Source organism: Moschus berezovskii, chromosome 15 (genome assembly GCF_049115385.1).
Source record: "Moschus berezovskii isolate FMDL1 chromosome 15, NW_MosBer_1.0, whole genome shotgun sequence".
Lineage (NCBI taxonomy): Eukaryota > Metazoa > Chordata > Mammalia > Artiodactyla > Moschidae > Moschus > Moschus berezovskii.
This window is the reverse complement of record NC_142474.1, coordinates 26,439,281-26,459,561: the sequence shown is the minus strand read 5'-3', so window position 1 is coordinate 26,459,561 and position 20,281 is coordinate 26,439,281. Positions and strand designations below refer to the sequence as shown.

The 20,281-nt window shown below is 45.8% G+C and overlaps 1 protein-coding gene across 1 annotated transcript in view; it reads right to left on the bottom strand.

Annotated features, from left to right (window-relative positions):
* Positions 1-4,824: 4,824 nt before the first annotated feature.
* Positions 4,825-20,281, bottom strand: part of VAPB (VAMP associated protein B and C) — a 53,959-nt gene continuing 38,502 nt past the window's right edge. The window contains exons 3-6 of the mRNA XM_055434286.2: positions 18,533-18,636; positions 14,965-15,045; positions 12,960-13,136; positions 4,825-10,639 (exon numbers count right to left, since the gene is read on the bottom strand). Of these exons, the coding sequence (XP_055290261.1) occupies positions 10,481-10,639; positions 12,960-13,136; positions 14,965-15,045; positions 18,533-18,636 (521 nt within the window). The 3' untranslated portion in view covers positions 4,825-10,480. The remainder of the gene's footprint in view (positions 10,640-12,959; positions 13,137-14,964; positions 15,046-18,532; positions 18,637-20,281) is intronic.

Below are 20,281 nucleotides of genomic sequence, written 5' to 3'. Positions count from 1 at the left end.
CAGCAACAACCACCATGCATAAGGATACTTGCATAGCCAGAAATGATGGCTTGACACGCAGAGAGGGGCAAGAGAGGAGACTGTGCTGCAGACAGGGGTGGGGAGAAAGTTTACTGGAGCTAAACCCACATCTTCCTTAGAAGGAAAACAAGAAATAGTATCTAGACATGAAAAATCAAGAAAAAAGTAGCCCATGCACACTATTCAGAAATATAGAGGTTAATTACCAGAAGAAATTAGTGCTAGAAACAGCTGCCTCTAGGCAATAGAAGCCAGGAGTGTTGAGGGTCTGCTGGTTTTCATTATGAGCCTGTTAGAACTATTTGGCTGTTAATACTATTAAATGAAATGTTCGGGTTAAAAAACAAAATTAAAAATACCACAAGGCCAAATCCAATGACAGAACCTAGAATGTCCCTTCAAATTGCTTTTAATCCAATAAAGGGACAGAGAACTGGGGGCAGGGGTGGTGGGGTTGGGAAGATGCCTTAGAGCTGGCAGTCTCAGCCAATGTCTGTAAATCTCACTTGTCCTCAATGTCTGAGACTTACGGGAAATGCTGAGGGTATGATGGGGCCACAGGCTTCTCAGATGGCACTAGTGGTAAAGAACCTGCCTGCCAATGCAGGAGACATAAGAGACGCAGTTTGATCCCTGGGTCAGAAAGATCCCCTGGAGGAGGGCATGGCAACCGACTCCAGTATTTTTGCCTAGAGAATCCTGTGGACAGAGGAGCCTGGTGGGCTACAGTCCAAAGGGTTGCAAAGAATCAGACATGACTGAAACAACTCAGCACACACATGACAGGGACAGCCACAGGGACTGGATGGCTATCCTTTGATGACTTTATCCTTCCTAATGGAGTTTGGAGTCACATTTAGAACTGGCAATCTGACTGCAAGGAGGGGCTTAAAATACGACTGTGGACCTTGGCTTGATTTTAAAGAGTCCTGCCCCCATACACATCTTCCTAACATTTTTGAAGTAGCATAAAGGTACATTTTTCCAGAAGTCCATAATACTCATTTTGTGTTTCTCCAAAGTTTTGCTATTTCTTTGCTTCTTTGAAGTGATCTTAGTGGTCAAATATTGCTAAGAAAACAGAAGTTCTACTTGAAAAAAAAAAAAAGGAAGTCAAGACTCTGAGTACAGTTTCGGAGGGCATTCTGTGTCTGATGCAGTGCGTCACTCCCATTTAGGACCCGGCAGGTTCTTCGGGAGCAGATTTGTCTTCTAATGCACTGACGAAAGATAATGGCAAATCGGTGTGGTTACTTTTTCAGTACAGCCCCTTTCCTTGTTTAAAAAAGCCTCACCTAGAGACTGTCACACTGAGGTGAAGTAACTCAGAGGAGAAATATGACATCCCTTCTATGTGGAAGCTCAAAAGAAATGATACAAATGAACTTATCTATAAAACAGAGAGACTCAGACTTAGAGAAGGAACTTATAGTTGCCAGGGGGGAAGGGATAGTTAGGGAATTTGAGATGGACATGTATACACTGCTATGTTTCAAATGGATAACCAACAAGGACCTACTGTATAGCACAGGAAACTCTGCTCCATGTTATGTGACAGGCTGGATGGAAGCAGAGTTTAGGGGAGAATGGATAGATGTATATGTACGCCTGCGTCACTTTACTATGCCCCTGAAACTATCACAACATTATTAATTGGCTACACTCCAATACAAAATGAAAAGCTTTTTTTTTTAAAAAAAAAAAAAAGAAAAAGCTTCTATTTCACAGCTGGGATTTTGACCCTGTATGGATTACCACCATTTTCAGTACCTTTTATATGAGGAAGCTTCCCCACGGACTAGGAGGCTGAAACACATCCTCTTAGAACGCCATAGTCAAAGGACCCCAAGAATGTGATGTGTGATGTTCAGACCAGCGCAAGAGTGAGGCTGCTGATTCGGGTCAACAGTCCAAGCTCAGTCTGTTGGCCACACAGGGTGATCGCCTCTCCCACCCAGTCCCCTTCTGTACTCTTTGCGGCAAGTGATTTTCCTGTTAGTGAAATCATAGATTCCTATTTGCACATTCGTAAAGGTGTCCTCAGCATCTTCCTTTTTGTCATTCTGTCATCAGCCCCTTGTGGGGTGTGCCTTTCAATGTCACTGCTGATCCTTTACCCCATGAAAAGCTGCTCAACCTCACACACAGAAATCCCCAATTAAAACTGGGAAACCAAATGCATGTTTCCGATGAGCAAAGATCAAAAAGGTGGGCGAGGCAAGATGCTGGTGAAGGAACAGGAGGAAAGGAGGCAGTTCTGGGGCCACATGCCACCACGTCCTCTGTAAGATGAGGAGTCACGCGGTCAAATTTCACATGTAGGCTTCCCAAGTGACACAGAGGTAAAAGAATCTGCCTGCCAACGCATGAGATGCTGGAGATACAGGTTCTATCCCTGGGTCAGGAAGATTCCCTGGAGGAGGAAATGGCAACCTACTCCAGTAGTCTTACCTGGAGAATCCCATGGACAGAGAAGCCTGGCAGGCTACAGTCCATGGGGTCACAGAGTCGGATACAACTAAGTGACTACACATGCACACACGCCCTTTTCCAAGTCTCTTTCAGGAACTCTCTCCTGATATTCCAGCTCACTTACAGGGGCATTTGCTGCAGCTGTGTTTGCAGCAGCGAGACTAGAAATGACTTAGGTGCTCCTCTCAGAGGGCTGATTGAGAAAAATCACCCAGGGGAGACCCACGGAGCCATCCAGATGTGTGTGGCCATGAAATGATCTCTAAGATGCACTATAAAGTAGCGCTCAGGACAGGGAGGGGAGTGTGTGCTGCTGCTTGTGTGTAAGAAAACACAAGGGCTCTGCACACAGAGGAGCACACAGAGGGCATCTCTGGGGAGAGCTGAACAGGAAATGGGGTGCGGGGAGCCTGTGGAGAAGGGAAGTGGGTTTCAGACTGGAGGACACTGAAGAGAAACTGTCTACCCTTCGCTCCTGCATGAAGCCTTACCGTTTGCATGCGTAACTTCCTCCAAAGAGGTTTAAATGTTTTCATTAATGTTTCAACATGAAAACACTGGAATATGGAGACTATCTGCCACGGCTTAAAAGACTAACGCCACCCCAGTGTGCGGGCTTGGAGGAAGTTTATACCAGCGAGTAATCAGGAAGTCAACAACAAACACCTCCCCTGACAAGAAAACACAGGGATGCAGGCCTGGTCCCCATGCTGAAGCTCTCTGGGCAAAAGTTTCCTCATCAGTGAAAAGAGCAGGTTGACCTAAGTCATTTTGGGGCACAAAATATCTGACTGTTCATTTAAACCAATTTTGTGTTCCCAAGGAACAGGAAGAGGGCTAGTGATGGGCTCTAGTATCTGGTCTAAAGCATGGCTAAAGGCTTTTAGGCCATCCATTCAAAATAATTTTACACTGAAGCATCCTTCAAATACATTCAGAGCACAGAATTTATTGAACATAACTTGGAGACGGCTAGGATAGAAAGTTCATGCCTCGGCAGGGCAGGTTTCATCAGGCTGACATGGAACATGTGAGAACATGCTGTGAGTGGCTCCTTTGATCTGGACACTGCGGAAACCCTCCCCCTTCCCTCTGGGAGGTGGAAAATCAGCCATGAAACCATGAATTTATTACATATCAGATAACCAACACGTACCATGGTAAAGAGTCCTCTCCTACACCAACTTTTTAAATGCACTCACTCCACATCAAAACAGGTCATACAACTTAAAAATACATAAAAGAAAAATGATGAAAATGAAACCATTCTAAGACATCTCTTAGAATACTCAGTTTCCAAAATGTTAACATATATTGAAGTCAGGATAAAAACCCTCATCACAAACTGCAGAGAACTCTTTTTTCAAGACAGGGAGTGAGATATAAACCATGGAAAGAACAGCATGTGTTACTGAAACTACTTCTTTTCTCAAAGAGAGAGGAGGTGAAGGGAATGTTTAAATAAAAATAGATCATTTTGAGTTCCTTATAAGAAGTTCCAAATGGCAGCCGCTTATAAATTGTGTTTTTTAAAAAAGGAAACGCTAGTAAGAGAAATGAGAACCAAATGCATTTTGCGTTTTTCTCTCTACGTAGAAGACGGAGTCAGTTCACTGACGCTGATTACGAATGAAGAACACAAAAAGACAATCATTCCTGTTGAGTAATTTCTCAGCATCTCATTCAGGATCTGACACTGAGAAGGTAAACTGAATGAGGGGGTGGTGAAAAGCAAGCAGCAGTTCTTGTGCACGTGGTTTCAGTAGGGCAGACAATAAACTCTGACCTTTGAATCCAAAGAAAATTATCAATGGGAAAAATAAAAGATATTTTTAAATGAATGCTGCACTAGAGGCTCACAGATGAATTTTACTTGGAAAGATGGCAATGCAGGCACCCAGTTCATAAAAAGAACCAGACTTTTCTGTATTACGTGGAAAAATGTCGAGTCAATGTGGGCAACATGCACGCTAATTTATTATCTTAAATCAGAAGAACTATGCATTCTTGTTAGCACTAAGCCTTAATGAAATCGTGTTAAGAGATCTGATTTGTCTCCCTTAGTCGGCAGTTGCTGAAGGGAAATGAACAAATAATGTAACCTTTTCTGTTCTGGCCAGACTTGTTGGCTGTCAGAGAAACAAAACCCTCTGGGGCTACAGCTGCACCTGCGGAAGCCAGGGCCAAGCTCCCTTGGCTCAGGACGCAGAGGTGGGCAGAACAGGAAGCCAGCACCTGTCCTGCCCCCACATCCCTGAGCCAGAAGATTAAACACATCCACCCTGCGGTATAATAGAGTAACTGTAACAGGGCATTGTCACAGGATCAATGTTTTCTGGTTTAAAAATAAACATCAGTATTTATTCAGCAGCAGCAGCCTATTCATATTATCCCACCATACTGTTTTGTTCAACTGACATCTTTTAATCAAAAGCAATCCATATCATGGCAACATTCCCAGGTATCATAATTGCAAGTATTTATGGCAAGTTAGATGATAATAGCTTTATTTCTGTTTCGAGTTCGTTCTTTCTTCCCTACTGATTGGGTGCAGACGTTTTCTAATGAGTTATTTCCATTAAGAACACCTAAAATCATTATAGTCATTGAGACAACTGCTCATCCACGTCTACCAGCTTTACTTTTAACTATTACAACTGTTTATGTGTGTTCATGTCTTCTAAGTTTTTCAAAATACCTCTGTAATGACGATAAAAGTGAAATCTTTGCTTTTCACGGTGGGGTTACAGTGAACAGAGGGAGGTTGGGTCTGCTGACTCGGGGGTGGGGGACCTTGTGCACCCTAACTGATATTCCTGGAGGCCGAGTCTCCTGTGCACCGGGTATGCAGCTGACGAGATTCAGACACAGGAGGAAGTGGGTTAGTGAATTTATCTTGCTGGGGATACATTTCCACAGCCTCCCCAGCCCACCTGACAGCTGATGTGCCTTAGTGGGGTCTGCTGTGGTGGCCCTCTTCGGTGATTTCCCGGAGGGGTCTGGGACCAGCGGCTGTGCAGCTGTAATCCCCAGCAGGCCCCTTCTGCGATGCTGGTTTTGGCTTCACATTTCACTTACAAGTTATGTAAAGCCTCCACGGAAAGCCTCATCATCACCTTGTGAGACAGACTAGTCATTTTCTTTCTCAAGCCCCCAAATTCATTCCCCAGGAGCGTCACGCAGCGATCTTCAGGCAATGAGAAAATGGAAAATGCACATTTCTTCACTCTGAAGTGTGTTTAGTTTCCAAAAGAAAAATAAAGCAGCATCTAAATGAGAGTCCTGACTCTTGTCTACTTTGTATGTAAGACCAACTGCAGAAGGGATGAGGCAAACCCAAACCAGGTGCATGCAGGGCCCGCACTGCCAAGATGGGCCCCCACTAACTCACCGAGGCCTTCCTCACCGCCCTTCTGAGGGGTTTCTGAAGCTGAAACAGCGTCTTAGAGATTTAGGCCCTCGCAGGAGGCTTCCCAGAGACTAACTTCATTCCAAACTAGAGGTTCTAAGAAGTTGCCCCATTTAACTTCCTGAAGGCTTCATTTCCTCTTGTGCAAAACAGAATCCTTGCTCCCCAACGTATCACAGTTGTCATGAGGATTGAGTCAATGAAGGAGCATAGAGGAAGTGCTCTGCACGGGGTGGGGAGGGCGTCCTAACAACAGCAACTTTCCTTGCAGGGTTACTATCAGAGAGGCTCTGAAGGCTTTTAAAAAACAAGAGAGTTTTCTCCAACTCCAACCAGGCCAGGAACTCTTGAGGGACCCCACTTCTCATGGGGCACAGGGGGTCCCGAGTGCCTTTTCTGCTCTTGTGGGATATGCTCACCGAGCTGAAGTCAGATATCTAACAGTGTGGCGGACCTCCTGAATACAACCCCAATTCCTGCTCATGTCTCAGCACTAGCGACTGCCACCCAAGGTTCACTGCACAAGGTCTCCAGAGAGGGAACTCTGGTGAGTTAATGTATTACTTAGGGCTCCTCCTGCTCCAGGCCCACAGCCCCTCATGGAAGGGGCCATGAGACAAGCCGCTTTCGCCCCAGGGCCCCACCAAGACATGTGTCAGTGAACTGCCATCACCGATGGGGTGCAGTGGCCTCTCCACCTGCCAATGTTGATGTTACTCAAGTGTTCACGGTGACTTTCAAGTCCACATCCACCTCTCTCGGTATTTTTTTCTTTTTATCAACAATTTCACAAACAAACTGTAAACAAAAACTTGTAAATAAGCCAGTTCTTTAGAGAAGGAACAGAAAATGATAAACAGCATTCTATATTGGCGTGGATTCTGAGTTTGCAAATATATTTTTGTGTGCAAAAAAAATAGACACCATTTGAAAAATGTTAAGCTACTTACATATGATATATATGCTACACACACACAGCTTGTTTGCAAATTAATTTGAAAGGCTATTTAGCTGTGAGCTATCACTGCATTCAGTTATATCTGACTCAACACAGCCTGCAAGTCCAGTAGCGATACTTTGCAATAGCAATTCTTTTTCTAGGATTTGTTTGAAAGCGTTTAGGTTTTCACGGATCACTGGAGGTTCCTCATTTTTCCCCCCTCTGTGTTATGTAGGTATAAGCTTTCTCTCTAGGCATAAACTGTCCACTGGTAAAAATCAATTTTGATTTTATCAGTATTTATTACCACTGGTGCCAGCAGTTTAGAAGACTAGAGAAGGAAAACATGCAAACTAGGAGGAGAAAAAAAAAAAATTAAAGCCAGGTTCTTATGCCTACAAATAACACAGCCTGCTGGTCTTTATGAGGTATTCCGTATGGTACCAAGGGAACCTAAATTATCAATTATCAATCAATAACAATATATAGGACTCTGTTACTGCTTGCAATCTCTTTTGTACCTGTGAGCTCGGGGGTGGCTATTTCTAAACCAGGGAGAGCACTGCCCTCCCAGGTGCTATGAGCAGTAAGTAGGGCTGCAGGCACCGGAGCAGCCTGACCGTGCCCGCCCAACCTCCCTTCCCAGCCGACACTCTAACCAGCTTCAGCCTAGCTTGTTCCAAGCCAGTTTATTCCAATGATTTGACTCTCACCGGCTCAGGACAGAACAGTCTATGGGACCACCATCTTCCTGCCTCACTCTCAATTTCCAGAAAAGACACCCAAAATCTGCATGCTTTTCCAGGTTCAAGATCTTGAGTGTCCGTGGCTCTTAAAATAATGAACCAGAGCAGTACCTGCTCCATACATGTTCTCCTCTCCTGACATGCTCCTCCCTGACCAGGGTCACTGACATGAGGTCCGGTCTTCCCGTCACTACCCTTCTCTCCCTGGCGGGGGTTCCCTTCTTCCACTCAATCAGAAAGTTCAACAAACTAACAGGTGTTCACCAAGTCCTAACCCCTAAACCGAAAGAAGTTTAATGAGATGATTAGTTAGAAGAGACAACCTTGGATTTTAAATTTTGATTTTTAGCTACACACAAATAGCCCACATCCTCTGAGACGCGGATTTCTTTTCAGATGTATACAAAATACTAAGTCATTTTCAAACACCAGAAACACAGGCGCCCCAGGCACTCTTTTTGAGAACTTATGTCACTTGAAATAGGCACCAGCAAATTTGTCTCACGGGCCAGATTCTAGCAGCTGTTCTTGTGAATAAAGTTTTATCGGCACACACGGCAACCTCCTTGAAGGAAAAGTCTTCCGACTCCTGCTCTAAGGAAATGGGACTGCACTACACCCACAGGCACTATTTGTGCGTGTTCAGTCACATCTGACTCTTTGCGACCCCATGGACTGTAGTCAGCCAGGCTCCTCTGTCCATGGGATTCTCCAGGCAAGAAACTGGAGTGGGTAGCCATCTCCTCCTCCAGGGGATCTCCCTGACCCAAGGATCGAACCCGCATCTCTGGCGGCTCCTGCATTGGCAGGCAGGTTCTTTATCACTGGGACACCTGGGAAGTCCCAGGCATGATGTGAGGCCGTCCTAATCACTGCCCTTTCAAGGCCAGGAGTTGCAGCAGGTTTATCACATAAAGATTAACCTGCTGCAACTGCTACACTTAACAGAAACTAGCAGAATGCACGGAGAAGGCAATGGCAAGCCACTCCAGTACTCTTGCCTAGAAAATCCCATGGATGGAGGAGCCTGGTAGGCTGCAGTCCCTGGGGTCGCTAAGGGTCGGACACGACTGAGCGACTTCACTTTCACTTTTCACTTTCACACATTGGAGAAGGAAATGGCAACCCACTCCGGTGTTCTTGCCTGGAGAATCCCAGGGACGGGGGAGCCTGGTGGGCTTCCGTCTATGGGGTCACACAGAGTCGGACACGACTGAAGTGACTTGGCAGCAGCAGCAGCAGAACGCACACACTTCCCTGCTCAGTCTTCTCACCCCTTTCTTAAGTACCTGGATCCACGTGGCATGGACACTGAAGACTAACTTATAACTGCTGGCCGGGCTTCCACAGCTTCACCCGATGAGTCTGTGGTTGGGAACTAGGTCTGTTCAATGTTTACCAAGAGTGCTCAGCATGTAAACATGTATTTCTCATCCATAGGGTCACTTTTCTTTTTAGAGAGGGGTCATTTTTAAATCAACCTTCCAATGACAAAATAATAATGCTAAAAATAGTAAGTACCCCCACTCACTTACAAAAGCGACAAAATGACAAAAGATCTCTTAATTTGGGGGCTTTATTTTTTTTTTTTCTTTTTAAGATGCTACATAGTCAAACAGAATTGGATTGGTCTTTTATGGCATAAAGTTAATTCACAGTCAAGCTCTCCATCACTACTTGACGGCTCATCCGAAGTTCCTCTCGAAGACCCTCTCGCACCACCCCCCACGCCCCGGCCCCGCCTAGCTGGCTCCCTCTCCCCGGCCCCTCTGCTGCCTGCCTCTCTCGCCCTGATTCCAAGTCAGGGTTGCCTGGGAAGGTCAGGACTACAATGGGGCATGGGTGCTGAAGTGTGGGTGGTGGTGAGGAGCAGAGAAAGACAGACAGCACAGGGACCAGCTACTCTTTCCCCTAGACAGTGACCTCGAGCTGACGGCTGCTACTGAGAGTCCTCGCCCCATGGTGCCTACTACTTATCTACACAGAAGACATTTCCTGGCAGTTGTTCTCCAACGTTCCCACGAGTGCACCTCCGTGTGTGTGTGCGCACGTGCGTGCATGCACATGCGCGCACACAGCCCTGAACCTTTGGCAGCAATGCCAGCTTCACTGCACGGTGTTAGGTAGCACAGGCAGGTTTTAGGCCACAGAATTAATTATAATCTTGTGACAGAAGACATGAGATGAAATACATTATATAAGTTAAATATGCATTAAACATCTCTGAATAATAATTCAATCTCACTACATGAACCAATAGTTATCTAGCTTGGTCCCTTGAAGAGAACAGCATTCAATGACTTTGACTTCCAGAGCGTCGGGTCAATCAGCAACACACACTCCCCACTGCTGATGAGCACAGCCAATGCTGCCACAGTGCCGTTCTTGGTGCTGTCAGGCCCTGTTCATCAGTCCCCAGGAACTGAAGGCCGGGGTGGGCACGGAGAGGCTGCCCGCAGTGAGTGAGTGGCGCGGGGAAGGACATAACAGGGTGGGCTCCAGCTTCCCAGAGGCCAGCACCAACAGACAGGGAAGAGTGTCATGTTTGCAGAGAGGAAATCCAGCAATGTGGACCAAGGCTACGGACGCTCAAAATGACATTTACAACATGCCATTACCATTTAATCACGGTTTCCCTTGTCATTAATAAGGTTCACTCTTTGCCCCAATCATTTCCTATGTTTTAAACTTTCTAAACGATTGTTATATTATGTTCTATGTGAGTGTGTGTGCGTGTGCGCACGCAGGTGCACACAGACGGGGAGGGGTAATTTACAGGCGAGACTGTGAGGCGGCATCACACAGTAATTTCTCTTTACACATGGTTATGATAAATGTAAATCCCACACTATGGCGGACCCATCAATCCAATCCCCGTCTCGCATGCTGCCTCTACAAGGCGATCTTCCCTATGATCACGCCAACGATGAAGAAGAGGACGACGAGCGCCAGCAGCCGGGTGCTCAGGCCCTCCTCCTTCCCAGCCGTGGCTGACGCGGCAGCTGGGCTGTTGCTCTGCACTGTCTTCCTCATCCGAAGTCCGTCTTCCTCCTAGAGCAGCAAACACACGTTTCAAAGACAGTCCAAGGCACCAGAAGCGGAAGGCAGCTGTACAGCTCAGCAGCAGTTTGGCGGGGGGTTGGGGGGTGGGCAGGGTGTTATGCCCAGACTCCATCACACGATATGGTCCCAACCTCCTCATTTTGCAAATGGACAAACAGCCTACAGAGAAGAGACCGGCTTGAGGTCCCTCTTCTTCCAATGCATCCACCACAGTGCTGCTGGTCCCTTTGTCTAAGCAGGGCACTAATGTGGTTCTCTGAGATTTACAGAAAAAAGTTCTTCACAGAAAAGAATCCCAAGAAATGACCAAGTAGGAGACCTGGATGCTTTTAAATGTAGAGCTCTGTCCACGGTTGATACTTGGTGAGTTACATGGAGACTGCTGGACTGAAAATGGGATGTCTGTAATATCAAAGTATAACTGAACTTGATACACACTTCTCAAATATTTTCTACTTAATGCATGGAATTTCTACCAAAGAAGAAACAATCTTCTTCAGACACATGAAGATAACTTGGCCACATTTTCCCCAACTACACAGACCTGTGAGAATCGATACTTTTCCTTTCTTCACAATCCCAAACAGGACACGCATCAGGGCCTTCCTATTCTAATTACCCTCAATCCATCCCTGACACCCTCCACAACAGCTACACTTTCTTTTCTTCTCCTTCAGTTTGTTCACACTTATCAAGTGTCTGACAGATCTGACGACAACAGGCAGCCAGCCCCTTGAGCCCACTCCCAACACTCAGGGCCACCTCTGTGGGACTGGTCATCAGTATTTGTGGCTGTGTCTCCCCGGCTACCCTGGGGCTTAAGGGCAGGGACCGCCCATGTCTGTATCCCACAGTGCTGGGCACACGGGAGGGTCTTAGGAAATGTGTGGCCAAATGAAAGTATGAAACAACACAAAACAAGAAATGGTTGTTTGGCAAGATAAAGAATCTTCTAATGTCAAGACTGGTCTGATAATATTTTAAAGACACTTTGCTCATGGGGCATGGCCAATACTGCTGCATGCTGATAAATGACTGGTGCTATTCGATTAACTTCCAAAAAAAAAAAAGGGCACAGCAAAATACAGCATTTATTTTATTGCGTTTATATAGAAGCTATTTCTACCTATTTATCACTTTAAATAGCATAGAAGAGAAATACATTCAAGAAGAAGCTTTAGGCGTATCTTAGACTTTTAGCCAAAAGTAGAGTGTCAGCTTCATAATTTACTCTATACTAGCAGCAGTCACTGAAGGAGGCAAATCATGATTACTGCGGAGAAGGACGAGGAAGCCACTTCTAAACCCCACTGGCCCCCGGTGTCTCCTTCCTCACCAGAGTAAGAGAAGGAAGAGTCAGCTGCAGTGAATTTATGGTGTGTACCTGGTGCTATGCAGTCAGAGAGTGACAGTCTATGGTGGCTGGGGACATGATCAAGATGAAAAGAACAGACTTAAGCTGCAACGAAAGTTCCTACAGTCAGATGTTCAGAAACACTCTAATACTGTGTATGAAAGGCATACTCTCAACACTGGAAGGGGCCTTAACAAGGTTTTGTAAACAGAGGCCAGAAGCCACTGTGATGGACAAAGATACACAGCGAGTCCAGGTTTGGCTGGTCATTTCCACACTACCGCAGGTCTCCAAAGCCAAGAGCAGCACACCTGCCTCACTCCAGCACCGTGCAACCTCGCTCTCAACACCAGGGCCGCCCCCCAACGCCAGGGCCACCCCCCAAGACCAGGGTCACAAGCTGGAGCCCCTGGGTCCCTGTAATCTCCCCCATGGATGTGAGAGCAGCCCAGCTCCAGTCTCCTGACCATACTGATAGAGGATGAGACCTGACTGCTGGACCTATTTAGGATACTCAAAAATCAGAATGATGATTGCCTTAAAACACAATACAGGTCAGTCTTTACTCTCTTCAAAAAGATTCTCATCCAATGGGATGGAACAGGGGCTTGAAAATGTGAATTCAAGACAACCATTGCTGTTTTTTTAATTTCAATTTACACTAATGGATTTTTTATTTGTCTGTTGTCTTTTTATGAGGGGAGAAGAGTTTAAATAGTTGAACAACTACTGCTCAAGGGACACTGGTTCTTAATTTGGGATGCACATGGGCGTGTGTCCAAGGATTGCTTTGAGAACCTTAGGAAAGGTATAGAAAGAAACTTCAGCCTGGAGGAAAAACATGCAAATACAAGACAATTCCACAAATTTGGTGTTTCATCAACCTCCTCACCCAAGACCATAGTAGCAAAGCCCCCGTTCCCTGGAGACAATCAGGAAACAAAATGCCATTACCTTAAACTGCTTGTTCTCCTCCCGCAGCCTCTGGACTTCGCTCTGCAGCCTCTTACACTCCTCCATCACCTTCTTAACTTCAGTGTCATCCAAGGAGGAACTCAGAGCTTTAGACACCGTTGGTGTTTCTGTCTTTGATGCAGTTGTGGGTATAATTTTATTTATTTCTACATCATGCTGTTCAGAAATAAATGAAAGCCCAAGTGTCACCAACCATGTATTAAAGGACTTCTTCATGCAAAGTAAAGTAGTTCTCAGCAGATACCACCCAGGGTAGCGTTTCATCCACACTGTACAATGTCACATTCACTTTTAAAATAGATCACTTTATCATCTAGTATCTTTATAATCTAAAACTGGGCTCTAGAAATTATGGATGAGGGCAAATAATGAAGTCCGGCTGAGACTAATACTTCAAAGAAAGAGAAAAGGGGCCGTGCGCACTGCATTATCAAATCCTGCCATGAAAAATTAGCAGAGCGTAATTGTGCAAGCTCAGGAATTATCAGCCACAAATTACTGTCACTACAAAGATGTGAACATCCCCCAGACTGGCTGGGTGGGTGTAGAAGGCCAGAGGGGACGTGATTTGTCTCTTGAACTTAGACAACTGCAGAGATGGTATGAAGGTGCAACAAACTCAGAGTCTATGGTATTTCAACCTGGGGAGGCAATGTGTTCCTCACTTCCCCAGGCATGACTGCGCTGTGACCCCCTCTGGAGACCCACTGGGGATGAGTGAGTAAGTGGGGGCAGGGGAGGCACGGAAGCCCTGGGGGGTGCCATGCAGCAAACAGAGAACAGCGAGCTCTACCCTTAGTCTCCCGGGGGAGAGGAGTGAGGCCCTGGCAGGCAAGACCTCAATACACAGAACTAACCCCTCCAGCTGGGGCCAGAATACAGTCCTCAACTACCTACAACTGACAGAACATGCTGTGGGACGAGGGAAGGGAAAAAAAGAAACACGAGCACCACTCATTCAAAGAAATGGGATAGTGACAGTGGTCAATTAGTGAGCCGAAAAAAAATGTTAAGTAGTTTTGACACAAAGCATCAGCATTCCTGGAGATCGCTATGCATAACGTTGAGAGCTTGAAAATTTCTATTCCCACCACCAGCTATTAACAGCCAGGGTGGTTTAATATTCTGCACGGATTTTAAACTGTGTTAACACAGTTTAAGTTTTTTGACTAGGGTGAAGGGAGGTCCATGCCTACCAGGCTCATGCTTTGGTTTCACATAGAGAACAGTGAGCCGGCAGCTGGGAGGGAGTCACTCCTTACCCTCAGTGCTCAGGCGGCAAAGGGGGTGATTCTCAACGGGAACCGACTCTGCCTTGGGAAGGGCATACCGGGTGACCGGGTGACCGGAGACGCTTCAGGTCATCACGACCGGGGATGCTACTGGAGTAAGGTCAAGGGTGCCGCAGCACACCCTGCAAGGCACAGGACAGCCCCACAGCAAAGGACTCCTAGCCCAAAAGTTAGCAGTGCTGAGGGTGAGAAATCCTCATCTAAAAGCACATTTTGACTGAAGAGAATCTGGGGTTCAAGAGGTAGAGAGCTGGTGCTCAGGAGAAATGCAGACAGGGAGGCCTGCAGACAGCACTCTGTACAAGAGGAGCTGAGCGCTCACCATCACCTGTCCATCAAGCACCGGGATAAATGGCAAATTATTCCGTTTTTGTCTTTCCCACTGTTAAATATAACAGCAACCTAAAACTTTGCCCAAGTCAAAGAAGCTCTTTGGAATTTATGACATTTCAACAGTCAACAGGTTGTGCTTTTCAAAGGCAAAAAAACATTTCAATGAGTTCTTTCTGTGAATCTTTCAAAGGCAGATTTCACAAAAGGCCACTTATTTGTTGACTTCAGCTCATTTTTCTCTTCATACATCAGAAGAAGGAAAATAATTTGCCAACTTAAATCTTGGTTTTGCAGGAGATGGTATGCAAATAAGTATAAGCTTGCAACATTCAATTATTGTTAACTATAAACATACTTACTGGTTTATCATTTTCTGCTGGCAATTCAAACACACATCTAAGTTTTGAATCCATAAGGTCTTCCGGTTTTGCCTCCTTCCACTAAAACAATTTAAATTCAATAATCAGGATATTATAAAGCTGCTAGAAGAATGATTTTCTTCCAATAACTGACAATTTCAGAAAAATACGCTTAATGAGAAAGCCCTGATGTACATCAAATAAAGAACTTAAGTCTGCTGAGATTTCAATATTTTTAATGTGACAAGATTAAATACACCAGCTCCCCTGAATATTGATTATTCTTCACCAGCCCCAGGCGTGCTGCCTGACTCCTCTGTGTCCACCAGCGCTCCTTGTCGCCAGGCTGTGAAAAGCACACAGGACAGAGATCATCACCACTGGACCCAGAGGAGTCTTCCAGCCTGCATTTGGATGGCCTAAGGACATCTGGGCTTTCCTTAAGAAAATACAACTTACTTCGCAGGGCATGTCTTTCTGAGTGGAAGCCCATACTACTTGGAGGTGATTTTAGAACACTGCCAACTACCAGCAGCGCACGGGAACGGGAAGGCCACACTCTGTGACCCCTACTGTCTTGGCTGACCCCCACTCCCTCAGCCTGCTGGTAGGAATATGTTCCTGACTAAATCCATGTTCTGGAAGGAGGCACTCCTGGCTTACTGCTCCTCATTTTGGCAGAGAACAGGAATCCCAGATGTTCTGAGAATTATAGAGTAAACCAGCACAGCAAGAAGGTGATACAGCAAAAGGAACGAATTCCCCCACCCTGACCCCAGAACCATGCAGGAGGCAAAGAGAGCAACAGGTACCAAAAGTCAAAAATGGGAAATAATCTCTGTGTCAAGCAAAACAGGAATGCCAAGTAAGTCCCGGTGGGCACAGTCATGGAACAGCATGCCATTCAAGGGATACCGAAGGGTGTTTAATCACATGGGGAAAATTCACAGAACATAAATGAAGAAACTGCAAGCAGTATTCTAAGTCTGTTCCTCTGTACACACACACACACCATGTGCGCGCACAGATACATGTGCCTGTGTGCATGTATCCTAAGAACTTCAGACAAGGATCACCTCAGCGTGCTAAAAACCACCAAGTGAAGGACTGCGGGCAGGCAGGAAGCTCAGTCATCTTCGAGGATCTGACTGCTCTGAGTTTCACAGATCACCCCTCAACCACAGGGGCAAATGTGCCCTGCACTGGACAGGGCTGGCAGTCACCACTCTAACCAAGTAATCGGACCTGGTATCACCGAAGGAGGGACATGATGCACACAGGACACCACCTTGCAAAAAAACAAAAATACCGAGCCTGAATTTAGTCATGAGGGAGTAATTTGATAAATCCAGAATGTGGAACATTCTACAAGGCACCTGGTCTGGACTGTAAACAGGATGAGTGTGCACTAGTAGAAGAACAATGAAAGGCCATTTCTTGAACTGGGAAACGCTAATATGGGTTTCTCCCTTAAACACATTACTGAATTAATGTTAAGCCTGTTAGCCATGAGTGACAGGCTACTTAACAGAACTGAGTCTATGAAAGAGCCTGCCCTTGTTACAATGCATTCAGGGATGGTGACGTTTCATGAACAGTGCATCTTACAGTCAGGGAACTCAGCAAAAAGAAAGATTAGGACAGAAAAGAAGCAAACGTGGCAAATTGTTAAAAGGTGAATCTTAGTAAAGGTTAGAAGAGTAGGCACTACTGTTTTTTCAACTTTCAGTACATCAAAAATATGAAGAATAATATTTTAAAGTAAAGAAAAACCACCAGACTCTCACTAACCGTGGTTGGGTCTAGTATAAACAAACTACAGGTCACATAGTTTTATTTTTGCTTGTTTGTATATATCCCAGATTTCCAACAAAGTACATTTCATTTTTTAATTGTTATGAACAGTATCATGAAAGAAAGCAAAATTCACTTGTATTGCACCCTGAGGCCTGGCCTATAGCAGCAACAGCTGCCAGACACTCTGCCTCGTGCTCCACACACGGCATGTTTAATCCCACAACAGCCCTGGGAACTAGGTTTTTTCCCCCATTTTACACATGACCAAACCCTCAAGAGAGTTAATGAAAACTGCCCAAGGCCACAATGTTAGTAAAAGGCAGAGTCAGCTTCATACCCAAGACACCCAAGGCCATGCTCTTTCACCAAGCCATGCAGCAAAGCCAAACAGAACATATTCTTGGAGAGTCCACCTTGTGCATTTGCCATACATTTTTTTTGATCACACAAAGTAACATGAAGTGACACACCATGTTCCAGGAAGTGAAAGTAGTGAATGTATCGATAATTATTTCTATGAGAAGGAATGTTAACACAAAGCCTAAGATCGCTGGTCTCTATGAAACCTCAAATGTCTAGTTTACCCCTCACTTCCTGCCCAGGAGTTACATAAGCATGAAAGTGGTCAGCCATGCTTTTCTAAGACTGAAAGAAATGGCTGTGTGGTCACACAGGGGCCTGAAGGTAAGATGTGCATGAAACAGTACTTCAAATAAAACTTCGAAAGAGAAAAAAAAATAACATAGTGTGAATCCTAGCTAACTCGAATTTGTAGGCATTCCTCAGACGACTCCAGTCTCTAAGTTTCAGCTGGTGATCTGGAAAGTGGTGAAAATGTTGAGGCAGTCCTGCCCTTCTTTTCCAAACTGTGAGGACTAGACAGTCTGTCCTCCCTGGGCTGTGTATATTAGGGATCTATCAGTATACTGTGACTCTCACTCACAGCACCAGGATGCCTGCTGATTTATTCACGCATGTAAAAAGCTGGGGGTAGAACTGCCATTATAATCATCTTCTAGAAAAATCAATACAGGGCACTGGCTGTGGGGCTCTGTCCCCATGGCTACCAAAATCCGTGGGCGCTCGAGTCCTTCATATAAGATGCTGCTGCTGCTGGCACTTCACATCCACAGAGCAGAACCCAGAGAAATGGAGAGCCAACTATAATGTATCAATTAATTATTTTATGAAAATGAAGTCAACTTATTTTTACCAAAATTAAAAGATGGAGTTGAACATGTATTTAAGGGGAGGGGATAGAAAAACTGGAGGAATCTGGGGGGTGGGGGGCAGGGATAGAACAACAAAGAAACAAAGAATGGCACTTACTAGAACCAACCAGGGGGAAAAAAGCCTAAAGGGTTGAAGGATATTTAGTATTCGACACTCTCACATCCCTCTAGATTCTGGGGGGATGGGAAGAATAGGCAGAAAGCGTTTTGTAGAATAGAAACTGCCCTTTTCTGTAGGGGGAGGGAAAGGGGTGAAGGTAGAGAACTCTCAGACCATTCAAGACACAACCCACCAGCACAAGGAACTGCTGAAGGAAACCAGGTAGAAAAGTCAGAGGAGTGTTCTAAAAGTTACATAAAATGTTAAAATCAAAGTTCTAGAAACCCATAAAGGCAGTCAAAGTACAAACCTCCTGAAAAGCACCATTCCTCTTTAAAAACAATTTTGACATATTTTGAAATGCATGCACCCACAATTCTGCACCTATTTTTTTTTTTTTTAATTACTGGGGGAAAAAAAAAAAGCATTCAGTACTTACTACTGCTTCCATATCAGAAGTGTCAGTTGGAGCAAACATAGACTGAACCATAAACTTGTGTTTACTTTTCTCATTGGGATCATAATCGAAAGGCTGTAACATCACTGAGAAAGAAAATATTTCATTAGGAGGGTCAGAGCTTGGTTACCAGCAACCATTTGTTACGTTAATACTTGCACTTTGGTGGTAAAGCACTTCACTAGGATGCTCTTCTCTGAGCCTCATGAAGCCCCTGGTGAAGTGAGCAGTTCGAGATGAGCAGCCTCTTCTCCACCCTGCGGGTCTCAGACCTGAGGTCAGGGATGTGAAGGGACTTGCAGGCAGTGGCAGAGCCAGGACTGGGGCTTAGGACCCAGGTCTTCAGACTCGCAGCCCCTGATCTGCCCCCACGGCACACCTGACCAAACACCTGCCACAAACCTTCCATCCAGGTCAACCAGATACAGACACCTGTGCCTGTTCTGCTCAGGAAAGCACCTGCCAATGATCTCCCCAAGAACTAAGGACGGTCCACGACATCTGAGGAGTGGTTCAGGCTTCTCTCTCTGCTATTCTCCATGAAAAGATCATCATGGTCACACTTCAAATCCAATTTTGCCAAGGACGTTAGATAATTTTCACAACCCACACCCTCACAGCATGGAGAAGACCCCATCAGCTTCCACAACCTTTCTCCCAAGAACCTAGAGGACTCTCCCTTACAGGCTCCCTGGACTGAGCACACCCACAGAAGGAGGGGCTGTCCTATTCTGGCGAGCCTCCCCAGGACCTACCACCCTACCCTGCTGAATGACGGCTGCTTTACAACACAAGGTTTCCTACAAGGCTTTGAGAAATCACACATCTAGTTGAGCTCCCTGAAACCTAACTTGTTCACATGCAGAGAAAGCCTGTTGTAGCCCTGATGAGAGAAGAGCTCCCCGGGACTGACTGAGCATCCCTCTGGGGCCAGAAGCTGGGCTCTGCCCTTCAGCTTTACCATCACTTCAGTTAATCCTTCAGAGGCAGGGAGTGTTGTGGAAGGTATTCTGATGCTTACTGGCAGATGGAAAAACTGAAGTACAGAATAGTTAGCTAACTTGCCGAATACCATGACAGAGCGGTCTGACTGGAGGGCCAATGTTCAGGGCCACAAGAGGGCTGGATCTCTGTCCATCTCCATAAGCACCTCCTGTGCTGGCCACTCACCAGTGTTCTCCTGCCTCTGAGCCCACTGAGAACTTCCTGGGTTCTTAAAGCCTCACAGTCACCCACCCCTGCAGCAGACAACCGGCCCTGCCCTAAGCCTGGTTTATAAAGGAATCCAGGACCCGACAAAGTGAGGGACCTGCTCAAGGTCACCATGCTGGGAAGCAGCAAAACATGCAGTTCAGCACCCCTTCTGCCACACTGGATACTCTGACACGAGGTGGGGTCACATCTCCAGATCCCCCATCATGGATCTTACACGTGACGAGGAGGAGGAACGCAAACATCCCTCTCTGTCTTGGAGGTGCACAGGTCCCTTCTCTCTTGGGGACAGAGAAAGTCTATCAATAATAAATACATTCAATCTGAGGATCTGATATTCAAGGTGAAACCATCAGCAGAGAGAACAAAAGGTCATTTAAAACAGGCACAGGGCTACTCCACTTGAAACTTTATTCTTGCAGGTGTAAAGGCATGGCTCTATCCTGGGAAAGCAGTCCGTGCTGGTGGCCTGGGACCTGGAATGGAGACAAGTCTGCTGCTGGCATCGTTGAGCCAGCA